Source organism: Centruroides sculpturatus, unplaced genomic scaffold (genome assembly GCF_000671375.1).
Source record: "Centruroides sculpturatus isolate CEXI.00-Female unplaced genomic scaffold, Cexi_2.0 scaffold845, whole genome shotgun sequence".
Taxonomy (NCBI): domain Eukaryota; kingdom Metazoa; phylum Arthropoda; class Arachnida; order Scorpiones; family Buthidae; genus Centruroides; species Centruroides sculpturatus.
In genome coordinates this window covers 126,952-143,505 of record NW_019385150.1, presented here as the reverse complement: position 1 = coordinate 143,505, position 16,554 = coordinate 126,952, and the positions used below count along the sequence as shown (strand labels likewise).

At 26.1% G+C, this 16,554-nt stretch overlaps 1 protein-coding gene across 1 annotated transcript in view; it reads left to right on the top strand.

Moving 5' to 3' along the window:
• The first annotated feature begins 1,388 nt into the window (after positions 1–1,388).
• The window catches only part of LOC111635490 (protein N-terminal glutamine amidohydrolase-like), a 22,159-nt gene continuing 6,993 nt past the window's right edge, over positions 1,389–16,554 (top strand). Inside the window, exons 1-5 of the mRNA XM_023380460.1 lie at positions 1,389–1,523; positions 4,431–4,530; positions 4,613–4,666; positions 10,155–10,306; positions 10,385–10,509. Coding sequence (XP_023236228.1) covers positions 1,450–1,523; positions 4,431–4,530; positions 4,613–4,666; positions 10,155–10,306; positions 10,385–10,509 — 505 coding nt within the window. The 5' untranslated portion in view covers positions 1,389–1,449. The remainder of the gene's footprint in view (positions 1,524–4,430; positions 4,531–4,612; positions 4,667–10,154; positions 10,307–10,384; positions 10,510–16,554) is intronic.

The following is a 16,554-nucleotide window of genomic DNA, read 5'->3' as shown; positions in this document are numbered from 1 at the left end:
GGCGAGTGGTCTCCGTTGCCGCTCATCGTAGTGGTGACCAGACCCTAAAGACTGGGAGGTTCGTCGTGGGTTCGCGCCACGGTCGGACAGGCTGGCTGCTTGGAGTTTTCCGGGTTTTCTCCTTGCCTATAACGACTGAATAGGAGGCCAGTTCCCCATAAAAGTCCTCCCGGAAGGCATTTATTTCCCGCGCGTACGTATGGCTGTTCGATACAGCCGGCTAATCGGTCGCCTAGCGATCATACACATACACAAGTCTACTCGGAGAAAGAGCCTACATTGAGCTATAATCTCCATATAAACACCATCGAAAAAGAAGAAAGAAACAAGACGCATCGACCATTGCAGGGAGCACCAATTATCAAGTTCGGTTACCCTCTGTCCTATCTCTTGTCTTCATCTTCCAAACCTTCTGATAAACCTATTCTATTCAATACTAATATCTAGAAAGAAAGTAGTTTAATTAAGGGATTAGTCGATCGGGCCGGACAGGAACTACACGCGCACTTTCTTGTCGCGTATTATATTATTCGGTGGTTCATTAAGGGTGTGTTTCATTCGGTGGATATGGTTAAGTTGGTATCCTTTGTAACCTGCATCAGCCTGGCAAGTAAATAAACTTATTGTATTTTTGGTTTGTTTAATTCCGTTTTGTTTGTCTACTTCTCGCCCGTAGGTCTAACAAAAGTAATTTTTTTTGCGTAATGTGTCACGTAATATTTTTTAATTATTTTAAAAAATTATTAGTTTTGAAAGTATCTTAATTGTTTTTCAAAGGAATATCATTTAAAGTATTGCTGATAGATTATATCACAAAGACAGCCGAATCAAACAGAAATGCGATTTCGACCTATGATAAAGAATGATTTTATTTACTTGTTACTCATTTCCTGAGACTTTAAGTCTTATATTTTTTGTTTTATGATTGAATATAAGAGAATATAAGAAATTTACAAAATTGGATTAAATTATTTTGTGAAGTTTTCAGCCTTCCAGTGAGCTGTATAGCGTTCTGAATTGGCAAATAAAATCGTTATAACAATTGATCCACAGAAAAATCACCCAATAGAAGGACGAAAACAACACTCTCACATCGTTCATCTTTCTTTCCTTTTGATAATTGAAACTAAATTCTTTTAAGGAATTTCTTTCACAATTATTACTTTCAAACAGGATGACAATCCGATGCCACGATTGTGTCCTCTATCCGATATTAATTATTTCTTATAAAAGCTCTCAAGCCATAACAGTAGTTTAATAATATATTATTATTTTAAATCAAAAAGGAATTATTTTAAAAATAATAAATTATCAAATTTTTTATACAGAAAATTTTAATTATTAAAAGAAAATTATGTAATAATATTTTCCGATAGGTGGCGATTTGTCTTTGATTGGAAGAGGATGGTGTTGACATATGAATAATAAATCTGTTTAGTTTCTTTAGAAATGTTTGAATTAGAAACGTTGCAGAAGTTAACCTTACCCGCTCGTTCTGAATGTATGTATACATCGTGTTATTGGTAAGTATTTAAATGCAGATCAACACGGATTAATGTGTGTTATTTCTGTAATGAATAAATGTATATGTGGATGCTCATTAATTATGAATAACTCAACCAAAACATTAAAATTTCAGTTACTTATTTAATATTTATTAATGTTTTGATGTTTAAATATTATGAAATTAAAATAGTTATATGATAAATGTAATTTAGTAAAATACTTATAAATTGTGTCCTTATTGATTTATTTTAATGTGTTTGTTTAGTTAACATGATCAAATAAATGCAATGAGTAACTATACATTTCTGTGTAAAAGTACAGTATACTTGGCACAAGTACAATTACATTAATATATATATATATATATATTATTGATTACAAAATAATATACAAGAATTACAAAGTAGAATTCATTAACAGGTCTGTTGAGAGCTTGTTTAGGGCCAGAGATAAACTGGACTGTTTTTAGCTTGTTTTTCTTGAACTAACAAAATACATAGACTGTTCTTGCATTTGGCAATCTTACCATTGCCCCAATGTAGCATAGGTGGTGTGCAGTTCTGTGATTTTTTATTAAGGAAAAACATCTTAAAAATTTTATTTTCCATTAATGAAAATAACAAATTTTGTATGAGTAGGAATCACCAAGGGCCCCTAACTTTCATCTGGGTCTGGGAAAATTCTTTAGCTTTCCCTTCTTTGTGGTCCTGGTTGTTACTCTATTTTGCTCTTCTAAAATCAGCTGTTGATGAATCGAGATAGTTTGAAAATATTTCTGATAAATAAGCAATATACAGTAATACAGGTTTTTGTTTACTTTGGTTATCGTCGGTTTTGGTTTTAGTTGATTTTTTTCTGCAAAAAATTTGTCTTGGTTTTCATTAGTTGCCTCGGATTTTGTTGGTGTGCCAACATGACCTCACCACTAATTTTGTGAAAACAAAGGGCAACCCATGCATTTTCATGCTCAGTGTGGCGTTGTTTCTCATTGTGTGATCATTACTCCGCATGTCTAGCCAAACAGTTCCATTGCTTTCTTTTCCTTTTAGCTCCATCATGGGACCAAAGAAAGTTTCCAGAGCCAGCAGCTCATCAAATGGCATGTTAAATGTTCAATTATTCCAATTATTCTTTACATCAGTCTTTTATATTCATTTTATATTAATTTCTTATTGTTTTTAGTATTAAACACTATATTTATTCTCTATAAAATGTATTTTGGAGTGTCTAGAATAAATTAATCGGATTTACATTGATTCACATGGAAATAATTGCTTTGGTTTTCGTTGGTTTTGGATTTTGCTGATTTGTTTTTGGACAGATTATCAACAGAAACTGAGGTATCGTTATATTTGAATCTGTGTTTTGTTGACATAGAATTATGGAATTGTTATTTTCTAGATTTTCAAACTGCAAAATTCTTGGTACTATATTATAAAATTATGCATATTTGTTTTGGGGAAGCATCTTTTACTGTTGTCAAGACATGTCAATTGTAATTATTAATTAAATAAAATATTTTATATAATATTATTGAATCTAATTCCATTTATTGGGTAAATTAAATCTGCTTTTATTTCCCTTGCAATTCATATCTAAATTAATGTTAAAAAAAATATGTTCAGTTTTAATATATTTTTCAGGTGCTTAAAATTATCTAAGTTTTAAATAGAATTTGGATAATTCAAAAGTAGTATATATTTTATTTTGAAAATGAAGTTTGGCAAAAAGAAAATATGTAGTCTACTGGTTTGTAGGATGCATGTGGTTTAGGAATTTCTTAAAATATTCATTTTCTGTAAATTTCTGGGACATGGAAAAATTTTTCATGTGTTTCATTGTTTTAGTGACATTTGCATCTAGATAAAGTTGTTTGGCACTTAGGCATTATCAAAAAACTTGTTTTGTAATGTCTAGGTACCAAACAACTTTAGTTAATATTATAAAACTATAAGGTTGAATTCCTATAACACTGTTGATTATTCCATTTTATACAAATTCCATGTTGTACGAATCACTTAGATTTTACAAATACGTGTGCCAGACTGTGAACGGCTCACGTATTTGTAAAATCTAAGTGACTCGTAGAACATGAAATTCGTATAAAACGGAATTATTAACAGTGTTTTAGAGGGGTCGACTCCCCCTTGTGGTGCTATTTGCGGGACAAGGGTGACTCTGATCCCTGTATAGGGAAATGATGACCATCCAATGAAAAAAAAAATGTACTTTTATAATATGTGTTATGTACACAATTATATCTTCTAGCTTAAAAATAGGTAAAGTTAATAAAGGAATGGAAAAGAAAGTAAAGAAAAAAATGTGATATCATCAAAGAACATGAAATACCTATGAACACTAGTAATTTGCATAAAAGTAGCTTAATTTTGAAAAAAATTGCAATTCAAAAGTTTTTGGATTATTCCTGGTGTTTGAATTAAAAAGATTGAACGGTAAAAACTTATAGAAAATGATTTTGATAGCAAGATTAATTTTGTAATACTGTAATAATAATAATAATAATAGTGATAGAAGTTATAGAAAAATAAATTATTCATATTAATTTTTGTTAAATTGTTACAATAATTTCAATTTGCCTATACAGATGTACAGTACAGTTTATTTCATAAAGACTTGTTTAGCATTTCTTCTAACAAAGTAATGCAAAAAAAGTGGTTATTTTATTAGAAATTCTCAAATACTGTTTTTCCTTTTTACAAATATTGGACTAATATGTTTCCCATTGTTTCATAACTTTGTTACATTTCAAGATGATTGTAATTACAATAAGTTGAAACCTTTTTTGAAATAAGCTTAATAAATTGTGTGTAATTAGTTTTCTGATTTTAGAACAAATTTTTAAGTTCAGTAATGAATTTGTGTTTTAAAATTCATCTGATTATATTTTTATTTTTTTCATGAAGTGAAGAAAATGTTTGGAAACTATGTGAAAAGGTTAAAGACACACAACCTAATTTATTGCCTAATTGTTTTGTAGTATTTATTTCAAATAGGAATCAAACTGTAAGTTTTGTTAAATATTTAATTGTATTATTTTTATTGAAAAGCAATAGTTTTGAAAATTAATAATCATGATACATTACAGGTACCTTTATGGAAACAAGGTGCATCACAGAATGAAGATGGTTTAACAATATGGGTATGTTTAAATATTAATTATCTTGTAAAAAATTGATATACTAATACTTTTGTAAAAGGCTAATTTCCACTTTTATGATTATACATTTTTGTCACTATCACAATGTAAATTCATCTGACACTGCAATTATCTTTACCATTTTTAATATTTGGTACAAATAATATACAGAAGTAAATAATAGTAAACAGTTTAAGTAGAGTTTCCAGAATCAAAACATTATTCAATGTGAAAAAAACAATTATGTTGGTCATTTTTTTGTTTGTATTTATTATATATGTTGAATTATGTATTTAATAAAAACCCATTCAGTTTTTTATTTTGTGATTAAGTTAGTTCATTTGATTTGATTTATTTTGATGAGTAAAGAATTGTATATAAAAATAAATTTATTCTACTTCTGGTCCTTGATAGAACATTTGAAAAATCTGTCTTCAATACATTTTGCATTGAGAATTACTAGTTTAAAAAGTATTAAATTTATTTCAGATAATTTTCTTTAGTTTTTAAGTCTCATTATCAGATCATAAACAACTCTCCATATTAACTGAAATATGTCTATTACAAAAGAAAATATTATGTTTTCTTTATAGGTGCATTTTATACAATCCTAAATATTATGCTTTTGTTTGGTGCCCAATTTTGTTTTTACATAATATATAGTTTGTCAGTCATAAAAATGATAAATGCAGTTTATAAAATGTTGCTATTAATGTGAGAAATAAGCCTTTGATTTCCAATATTTAATTTCTTGCACAAACAAATATTTCCAAGTAATTCAATTAGTTTTCATCAAGTTTTAACTATGTTAACTATGAAATTTTAGAACATTGATTCAAAAACTTATTTGAGTATAAGAACATAGCATATATTTCATTCAAATACATTGAAAAATTTAATTTATTTGACATTGCATATTTTAAAAAAAACTAAAGATTACATAAAATATGATGTAAAAATTTATTACTTATATTTATGTAAGACAGTTTAGTAATACAGTAGCCTCTGTACATCAAATATATTCTTGATATTCCAATGATTTATGCACCTTCCTTTTATACTGTATTTACTGATCTCCAGTACTTCTTACTTAACTACAGAGTAACCTGCTTGATTATGATGACATTATTCTAACAAACCACATTATCTTGTTGGGCTGCAAATGTTGAAAGAAAGAAATGTTGAATGAAAAACTTTTTTCCAGAGTCATACTGATGTTCTTTGACACTAAGATTTTGAGATCAGGAAGTATTGAAATGTTTGAAGGTATATATCATTCTGATGAAAAACAAAGTTTGTTGAAGATCAGCATCATCTTTATCATTTTTTAATAATCGATATGTGATTTGGTTAAATTTAAACATTGGCTGAAATTACTTTCTGTTGTTCTTTCCTTGTTATTAAATAACACCTCTAAAACCTTTAAACTATACTAGCAAATATAATTTAATTTAAATACATTACAACAAATGTTTTTGATCCCCTTATGATCTGCATCAGGTCAAAAAATGTTTGATATAATTATAATGCTAAACGTTCTAATTTAAATGCTTTTCTTGTTATTAAAAGTTATTTCTTTAAAGACTTTAGGTGTATGCAAAAGAATGTTTTTTCTTTTAACCTAAGTTTTTATGTTGAGTTGAATCTTATGATCAGTGGATGGGGATGCCAAGATCAGTGGTAATAGATTTTATTTATATCAGCTCTTTGCAAATTTCCATTATTGATGAGGAATGTATGTTTAGAGTAATTATGAGGGCTTCTTCATAATTACTCCAAACATAAAAATTAAATGCAAATTAAGACTATCAAATTTTTCATTTGAATATGTTTGAAATTTAAAATTTTAATTAATGCATCTGTCTATATTAGAACTGATACATTCTTGATTTTCAAATTCTTTAAACATTTTCTTATTTGAATTTATTAAAATTTTAATATTATATTTTTTAGAATTTTAAATAATTTTAAGGTAATTTTTAATTTATTTCACTATTATTTACAAAATATACCAAACAAACAATCTTTTAGAACAGCAAATTAAATAAATTTGTTAATATTTTTATGTGATAGATTAAGTTTTCCTAATTCTCAAATGTCTTATGATCACAGAATTAGAAATCAATGGATATTTCCAAGTTAAAGTATTGTGTGCTCCATATATTAAAAATTTTCTAATAAATGAAAAATTCAGCTACTTTCAGATTGCTTCAGAAAATGAAGTGGAAATTTATATTTCTGCAGACAACTGAGATTAAAGATTCATTGTTTTCTTAAGGAAAGAACCCAGTGTCACTGATTTTTTTCCAATGTAGCATGTGCTTGTATTATTTGTGAATATTTTTGAACATCAACTACTTCATATATCCCTTACATCATATTATTACCAATACTAAAATGTTTACTTTTTAGGAAGCCAAGTCTTTTATTGAATAATAATAAGTGTTTTTATCTTAGATCAGGATGAAAATGGGTTATTCAATAAAATATTTAGCTTTCTGAAATAAGCATTTTAATATTGGTAATATTTTTGAACATTGATTTAGTTACTCTTTGCTATTTAAAAATTGACTGTAAAAAGGTCTTTTGGGTTACAGTAACTCCTAGCCAGTACTGAAGATGTTCATAAAGATAATTTTATTGATATCTTATGCTCTCTGTTTGCTTAGAATACCACACTTTTTGCTTTTCTTTTTTTCTATGGGATCTCCTTCTAATCCTTCTTTTTGCTCAATCATTAAATATTAATTATTCATTTCAATGGGAGTTTTTAAATCCAGCATTAACTTTTTTCTTTACTTTTACTCCATTGTATTGATGTCTAGCACTTTTCAAACAGCTTTAATATTGTATTCCTAGGAATCCTTGTTTTTCTAATTGAATATTTGTTTTAAATTTGTTTAAACACAATTGGTTACAAAATTTGTAATTTTTTTTTTTATTTTGCAAAATGAATTTATACAGTATAATAGATATTAGTTAAAACATTTAGTGATATATGTGATAAAATATGCAAATTATTTTTAGAAAGATACTGATACAAAATTACCAATAAGTAATTAGAAAAGTCATATGTTTATCTTCTCGGAAATGAAGATAGGGTGATAAAATGGGTGTTATTAAATATTTGAAGATATAAGTAACAATAAACAATGCAAAAGTAGATATATTTAATAAACTAGACAAACTACATCAATTTCCATCACAAAAATTATGAGAAAAAGAACATTTTCAACCATATTAAACAGGCATCTTTAGGCTAACTGACCTTCACAGCTGTTAAAACAAGAGGATTACCATCCACATGTTAAGAGGGGTGACATGAGAGAGAGAGAGAGAGAGAGAGAGAGGGAGGAGATAGGTTGTAAGACTACAGATCATAGATTGATTCCATGCAGAGGGAAAGAATCTCCATATTTAAAGTTTATAGCTTTGTAAATCTCTGTTCTAAATATTTAAGACAGAGATTCCTTCCCCCTTGTGTAGAAGTCAATCTATGATCTGTAGTCTTACAACCCTCTCCTGCTCTCTCTCTTACATCACTCCTCTTAACAAGTGATAGCAATCTCCTTTATTTTAACACCTGTGAAGGTTCAGTTAGCCTGAAGATGCCCATTTAACACAGTTGAAAATGTTTGTTTTCTCATAATTTTTATGCTGGAAATTGGTTTAGTTTGCTTTGTTGATATAAGTAACTTTAATTCTCACTCAAATTTCAGTTTAGTCAATTTAATTTTTGTCAGGATGAAACCAAATGGAAATCAACAGAACATTAAATTTTAAATTTAAAAGTTGGACAAAGTTTGTTATGTCAGGTCATTGAGTGACTAAATAATAACAATAAATAAATGCATTATAAACAAGTGAGAAGAAAGTAAATAAAAAAAAAACAGTAAAATAATATAAATTATAAAACTAAAATAAAATATACTTGGCAAATGAATGGGAATGAGCATTAACAATAAATAGACACTTTGTATACATGGAGATTAGGTTGGGGTGGGTAGACCAATCATGTCATGTGTGAAAAGGAACATTTTTGTAGACATTTTTCTATCCGTAAATAAGTAAATAAATAAATTGTAGACATTTTTCTATCCATAAATAAATACACTGATGTATAAACTTTTTAAATTTAAGTAATACTTCTGATTTAAATAGAGTATAATGTAAATTTTAAAGATTAGTTATATGATTATATAATTAGGTTTTGCATGAAATTTAACTGGGAACACTGATAGAAAATTTACTCTTGCAAATTTGATCTTTTTATATGATATTTTGATTATTAGTAAATAATCTTAACATTTTAATAATTAGTTTATGCAAACATTTTGTATTTAGTACAGTTTGCTCTTGATAAGTGGAACTTCTTTAAATTGAATCACTTGTTAAGTTGAATTTTATTTTTATCTCAGCATAACTCATAAACTCAAATCATTTTGTGTGCCTTTGTAGGCACACAAAACAGTTCTGAAGTTATTTCGCTAACTTGAAATTTAAGATTCTGGTGAAGGTAGTTCATGTCTGATTTTGTATACTTTCTATTGTGTTTTGAAGAGGATGGACTACATTAAGATAAATGTGAAATAAAAACAAGCATTTAATTATATATATATATATATTTGATAACATACAAATTTTGTAACACTTTATTACATCTGAAATCACAATTCAAAAAGCCAAAAAATTCTGACATTTACACCTAACATAATGTTTTGATTGGCCAATTTAAATTTAAGAATAAAATTTTACAGAAAATAAGTGCCCTCTTTTTAAATTTACAAAATTATTTTGAAAATTTAAAACTGTAACAATTACAAAATGTAATAAACAAGTGTTTTGATATCTGATTGATTTTATTAGTCAATTACACCTAATGCATTGTCTGCAGTTTTCTTAGAACTAGACACATACACAAATTTGGCTATAAAATTTATACATTGTAGGTACACATTGCCATTTGTACCAAAGAGCAGTAATCAGGTACTGGGCCATTTTCATTTTGAAGTAAACAGAAATGGAGTGGAAGTGAAAACTAAAGATTTATTGATAACAGAAAATATGTCCATAATTAACTGTGAAAGAATTTGATATTCTAGTGAGTACTCTGAGGAGCTGCAAAGCAAGTAGAACATTTTGAAAACTAAAAATAAAATAGTAATAAAAATCTAACATATTTAATTTTAATTGTATTGCTTGAATCATAATTGTTTTTCTCATTAAAGTGATGGAGTCATTCTATAACTTGAATTTTGTAAACTTGACATTTCTCTATTCCTTCTATTTTGACTTTTTTAAGAATTAACTGTGTAATTGCAAATTTTTTATTGCCATCAAACAGTTTAGTTCTAAATTTAAAGTTTAGGCATTTTAAATATGCTTACTAAAATCATATTTTAATAATAATTAAATTTTTGAATTCACATTTAGCAAATTTAATATGTGATATTGTAATTATATATTAATTAATTAAATTCTAAAATTTTAGGATTATCATGTCATATTTATTCATAAACCTTGTGATAATAGTGAAGCTTTGGTTTATGATTTGGATAGTCTCTTACCATTTCCCACATCTTTTAATACATATTTTCTTCAAACGTTTCGTTCTGACGATATTTTGAAATTAGAATATCACAGGTATAAAATTGAATATTTAAATTTGTTAATAATATTATATTTTAATTATTATTCTTATTTTATTTTATTTAATTCTAGGTCATTTAGAGTAATGCTAGCAGAGACTTTTATGAAAACTTTCTCTTCTGATCGTTCACGTATGATTGCATTAGATGGGACCTGGATCAAGCCACCACCTCCATATCCATGCATACAAGCACCAGGTAAGATAAAAAAATAATGTCTCATAGTTAATAAATATATGAATACTTTTATTTTTTACATATTAAGTTGAGAAACATATACATTAAGAACTCATTAAAAAATAATTTGTGATTATTTTTAATTTTGATTGATTTTCTTAATGAGTTCATTTTGAATTAATGATATCTAAGATCCAACATAAAATCAAGAATTTAGATGGTAACAATGAATACTTTTTAATGTTTTTGTAAAATTATTCTTATCTTTGGGCAAGAATATTTTAAAATCTCAGCTTATCACATCAAGTATCTTTGCCTTTGTTATGCAAAAACTAGTTTTTAATGCCGATTATTTATTCAAACTTTATTTGATAAGTTATGTTTTGAGAATGCTCTTTTCTAAAGATGATAAAAAATTTCACAGGTACTGTATTGAAAGATAATTGTTATAATTTGGTTTCTGATTTTAATACTGATTAAATAATATACTCATTTTTTACCTTAATTTATAACAGATTTCTGTTTAAAATTTGTATTTAAAATAAAATTTATAAATTGTCTTTCTGTTTTTATTATTTAAAGAATTGTTATTAAATTAATTTATTTACTTGACAGTACTTTCATGATATGTGAAAAATATACATTTTAATTATTTCCTCTTCTCTTCTTTTTTAATGGTTATCTTACTGTTTAACAACCATAATTCAGTTATTCTAGGATCAATAACAATTATAAAAATAGTAATCATTAAATATGTTCTTTATTAAAAAGAATATGAAAATATGAAATTAGTTCTTTACAAGAGAATTATTTCCTTTGAAGTTTTTGTTTTTTATACCTAATTTTACATTTGATTAAATCATGTGAAGATTTTTAATGGTATTGGTATAAAAATCTGATATATTTTTTATTGAATCTAGGATAACAATAATAAACCTATGGTTATCTATTAATTGTAAATATTCACAATAATAATTAGTAATTGTGTATATTTTGTTATTGTAATTCTAATTATGACAATCTAGTCCAGAAACAATTTGAAATGAGACACGACAATATAAACTGTATAAAGAAAATTAGGTTAATTTTGTTTTTGTATTTAATAATATATAATTGTGTATACATTATATAGAAGAAAATAAAACATTATTACATTGTTAGAAGTAAACAAAATTACATAATTATTATAAGTTATATGTAATAGTTTTTATTTGTTTTATTTTGCCATTTTTTTTTCTAAGAAATTTTAACAAATGTAAATATTCTTTATTTTATAAACATAAATTTGTTAAATTCTATATGCATTCATTATGCATGTCCAGTATAATATTTTCTGAAACAAAATTTTTTTCTCAACTACATTATGAAAAAATGTAAGGTAAACACATTTTTTGTTACAAACTGTTAAAATTTTATATAATTACAAATGGAAATATTTTAGCATGAAAATGTATAATGTTTATCTCAATGATAGTGCCATATTTGATTTAGATAATTGACAGACATTTATTAATAAAGGGCATACAATAGCTCAATTAATTTATTAATTAAGCTATTGTATGCTGATGATGGCTGAATGTAGAGCCATTTTCAGCATTTAAAGTAGAGCTATAAAACATATAAACTGACAAACATTAAGGAATATGGTTACCAGAATTTAGCAGTTTAATGTGAAAAATANCCAAGTGTTCAACAAATCAATAGAATTGAAAACGAGTCAATACGTTATGTAACTCAAAGTGTTACAACAGTTCAGACTGCAGAAACAATTAATAGTAAAGAGGCTTTTATCCTGGTAAGATAACTTATTTTTCTCTGTGTTGTGATTTTTGTCTGTAACTAAAGAGATTCTATTTTTAATGATGGAATTTTTCAACTATAATTGAAGGAAATACGTAAAAAACACTAAAATGTTTTGAATTTCTCCATGTCCAATCAGCAAGAACAACGGTTTTCCATTGCAGAAACTATCTTAGATTAAAGGCTACGCCTCTGCCAAAACATTCAAAACCAGTTTTAAAAATCAGCCATTTTTTAAAAAGAAATTATGTATTTTTTAATTGTTTTTTCTTGCCACATATGAACTTTTTCACCTGTTTTTGCCTATTTTGTAGAGGCGTAGCCTTTAATCTAAGATCGTTTCTTCAATAGAAGATGTTGTTCCTGTTAATTGGACATGCCGAAAATCAAGACATTTTAGTCTTTTCTACGCTAATTTTTTCGGCTGTAATTAAAGAGATGTTATCTTCGCAGATTTTTTTTTCTGCGACTGAAGCCACTTTTTCTTTCTTGTGTTTTTTTTAAATGATCACTGAAAATATTTATTTCGTGTTTTTTTTAACTGTAAATAAATAATTCGTCTTGACATGATTTTACTGTAAACAACGTTATTACTGTTCTCTTTGACGTGTTTTTCAACTGCAAACACCTTTACACCAAAACCAAAGTAGAAAACAATGTGTTTTCTACTTTGGTTTTGGTGTAAAGGCCAGAAGTTTAATTATTATTTTAGTACTTTTAAATTTAATGATTATTTTTACTTTTAATTAATTTTTAGGTTTAATTTATTTAGTATTAATTTAGTTTTAGTTTTTATAATTATTTTTTAATAATTATTAATTTATTATTATTTATTTAATTTTGCCTGCATTTTTTGAACCCTTAATTACAATTTTTAAAATTAATTACAACTTTTTTTATTTTGTGACATAACTATAGAAATTGTTTTAGTGTTGTTTCACACAAAAGATAATCAAATTTAAATTTATTTTAATGTTTTTAGTAATTTCATTAATTTTTGTTTTATTAATTTACTTGCTTTTAAAAAATTTAAACAATTTTAATTTTAAGTGAGTTAACATTAATTGAACTGTCAGGCTACCTAGTTTAACATAGAGAGTTTTCAATGTTTGAATATTTTAAAATGAATTTAACACATCATCACATTGCAGGTAACCTAGAAAAATTGGTCCAAACTTTTTAAGGATCTTATTATTTTTGAATTATTTGGATGATGAAAGAAAACTGTTTAATAAAAAAACAATGTAATTAATTAATAATTTAAAAATTAAGTTAAGAAAATTTATACACAGAACCAATAATGATAATTTCAAATAATATACTAGAATCTTTTGTTTTTCTGATATTCTGTGATTTGATAACTCATAATATGACATGTCTTGATATCACTACCATTAAATTTGTGGATTGATTACCAGGTCATCCATCATCAATATATCAGAGTTGTTTACATCTTCAGCCAAATATCTGTTATTATTTGGAAAAATTATTCTTCTTTCTTTTGAGATTTTAAAGCCAAAACTGTATTCTTCATGATGTACATAAGAAAGATTATTAACATTTAAAAAAATATAAACCTGATTTGTCACAGTTAAATGTATCTTTTGATTTGTATTTTGATAGGAAGATTTTTCCTGGCCGTAAGTGCTGTTTAACTTAGTAACTTACTTTTTTCAATTTAGGGCTATTTTCAATCTTCTTTTGATAACAAAGTTTATTAATTTATTTAATTTTTATTCATCAGTATAAGATATGATGCTAAATATTGCATTAAAAATTTTGAGATGATTTCTTAAATGCACATCATAAACAAATTGTTCAGTTTCAATAACATATATGAAATCATTTAGTATTGAAAGTTATTTTCATTAAATATGTATAAATTTAAAGAATTTTCTGGCCTGAATAAAAATATTCATTTCAGGAGGTAATAGACTCATTTATGAGCAATTATTTTAAATTTCTGATGATTGCAATTTTGGAAATCATAATCCAGCTATATTTGTTGTTATTTATTGGTAAACTTAATAGTGACAAATCTAAATACAGTAGAACCTCGATTATCCGGACTAATTGGGGATGAAAGTAGTCCGGATAATCGAAACAAATACTTTAATTTGTCTTTTAATTATAATACAACACGTTTTCTTTTCGATGACATATCGGTAATATTAAAAGTAAATACTGGATTTAAATCATGATCAAATTTTCAAGAAACAAACGTTCGTATTGAATTTGGACTACTACTGACCAACGCTAACAGACTACCTATTGCTTAAAAGGCCCTCTGGTAGCGCAAGAAGACGGATTTNTTTAGAAACTAAAATTTAAAATTTTTCAAAGATTTAAACCATGGTAATACATTTATATTCTGAAATAAGTTATGTATTTTTGTAAAAAATTAAAAAGTTGCTTTAATTACTAAATTTAAAAAGTTGGCAATATTGTTGCTGGACTTTTCAGTTATTCTTTATTTGTTTTCATCCCTAATAATAATTACATTACCTTTTAATCTTGAAATTTGTTCGGGAGATATTAAGGGGGCCATATCTCCCGAATTAATGATTCGATTTTCCTGAAAGTTTCTAGAGAAATTTCGCCCTAACACACAAACCTCCCTGAAAATTTTCGGATATTTTCGACTAAAAACACAGGAGTTATTAAGCTTCGAAATGGGTTAACAAAATCGTGCCCCCATACATACTAACATTCATATATACAGAAAAAAAATCCCCAAATCTTTTGCGTTTCAACGCTCCGAGTCCAAAAATCTTGGGTAATCATTTCTTGATCGATTACCATACTTTATATATGTTATTTGCCTTTAAAAATAAAGTTCTTTATTTTATAAACATAAATTTGTTAAATTCTATATGCATTCATTATGCATGTCCAGTATAATATTTTCTGAAACAAAATTTTTTTCTCAACTACATTATGAAAAAATGTAAGGTAAACACATTTTTTGTTACAAACTGTTAAAATTTTATATAATTACAAATGGAAATATTTTAGCATGAAAATGTATAATGTTTATCTCAATGATAGTGCCATATTTGATTTAGATAATTGACAGACATTTATTAATAAAGGGCATACAATAGCTCAATTAATTTATTAATTAAGCTATTGTATGCTGATGATGGCTGAATGTAGAGCCATTTTCAGCATTTAAAGTAGAGCTATAAAACATATAAACTGACAAACATTAAGGAATATGGTTACCAGAATTTAGCAGTTTAATGTGAAAAATACATTAGGCTAAGAAATGATAAAACAGTTGTATAAGCAATTTAATAGTGTGTAATTTTACATGATATTTTGAAAATTCCCTTCATTCAAAATTCATTCACATCAATTATATATATCATTGAATATGAATAATGAAATGCTTTTTCTATTTAATATTTATAAGATACTGATATAAAAGTTCATTTCTAGAAAATTGCTTGTTAATTTTCCACAAGAAATTTGTTTTGCATTATCTATTCTTATCTAATCAGCTTTGTTAAAAAGAATAATTTCATCATTTAATTTTTGGAAACTGTTTGTATTGTAGCATATCTGTAACTATATATATATATATAATATATTAAGATCAAAATGTTCTGTCCTCAACGAAACTGAAACCAACCAACATTTTACAAAGAATCAGCATTTGAGTAGGTCACATCAGTTTGCAGGTGGAGTCTACAATTCATTCTTCAAAAGGTCCATCTGTTAACTTCTCCTGGAACACAGCATAAATTTGTTTAAAGGGTTAACAAAGGGGAAGGGAAGGAATTTGTGTAGGGATAAGAGACACAAAAATGACTTCACTTTTGACTTGGACTTCAGGAGATGGCTATTCATTTGCTCTCATAGCAACTATTCTTTAAGTTTATTTTTGAATAACAATCTCTGGTTATATACAGAATGCAGATATACTTTTAGTTTTTATATTATTTTTAATAATTTTTATCTGTATATATATTAGAAGCAAAATGTTCTGTCACCACCACACACAAATAATGCAAATTTAAAAATTAATTTGATTTATATTTTGAAAATTTCAAGATAGCTTTTAAATGTTTTTTAAGACTGTTTTAATTTTCATTTGTTTTGATTTTAATTAGTTTTGATTTTATTTTTAATTTGGTTTTGGTGTAAAGGCAGAATTTTAATTATATTATTATTTTTAGTTTTAATTAATTTTTAGGTTTAATTTATTTAGTATTAATTTAGTTTTAGTTTTTATAATTATTTTTAATATTTATTTATTCATTA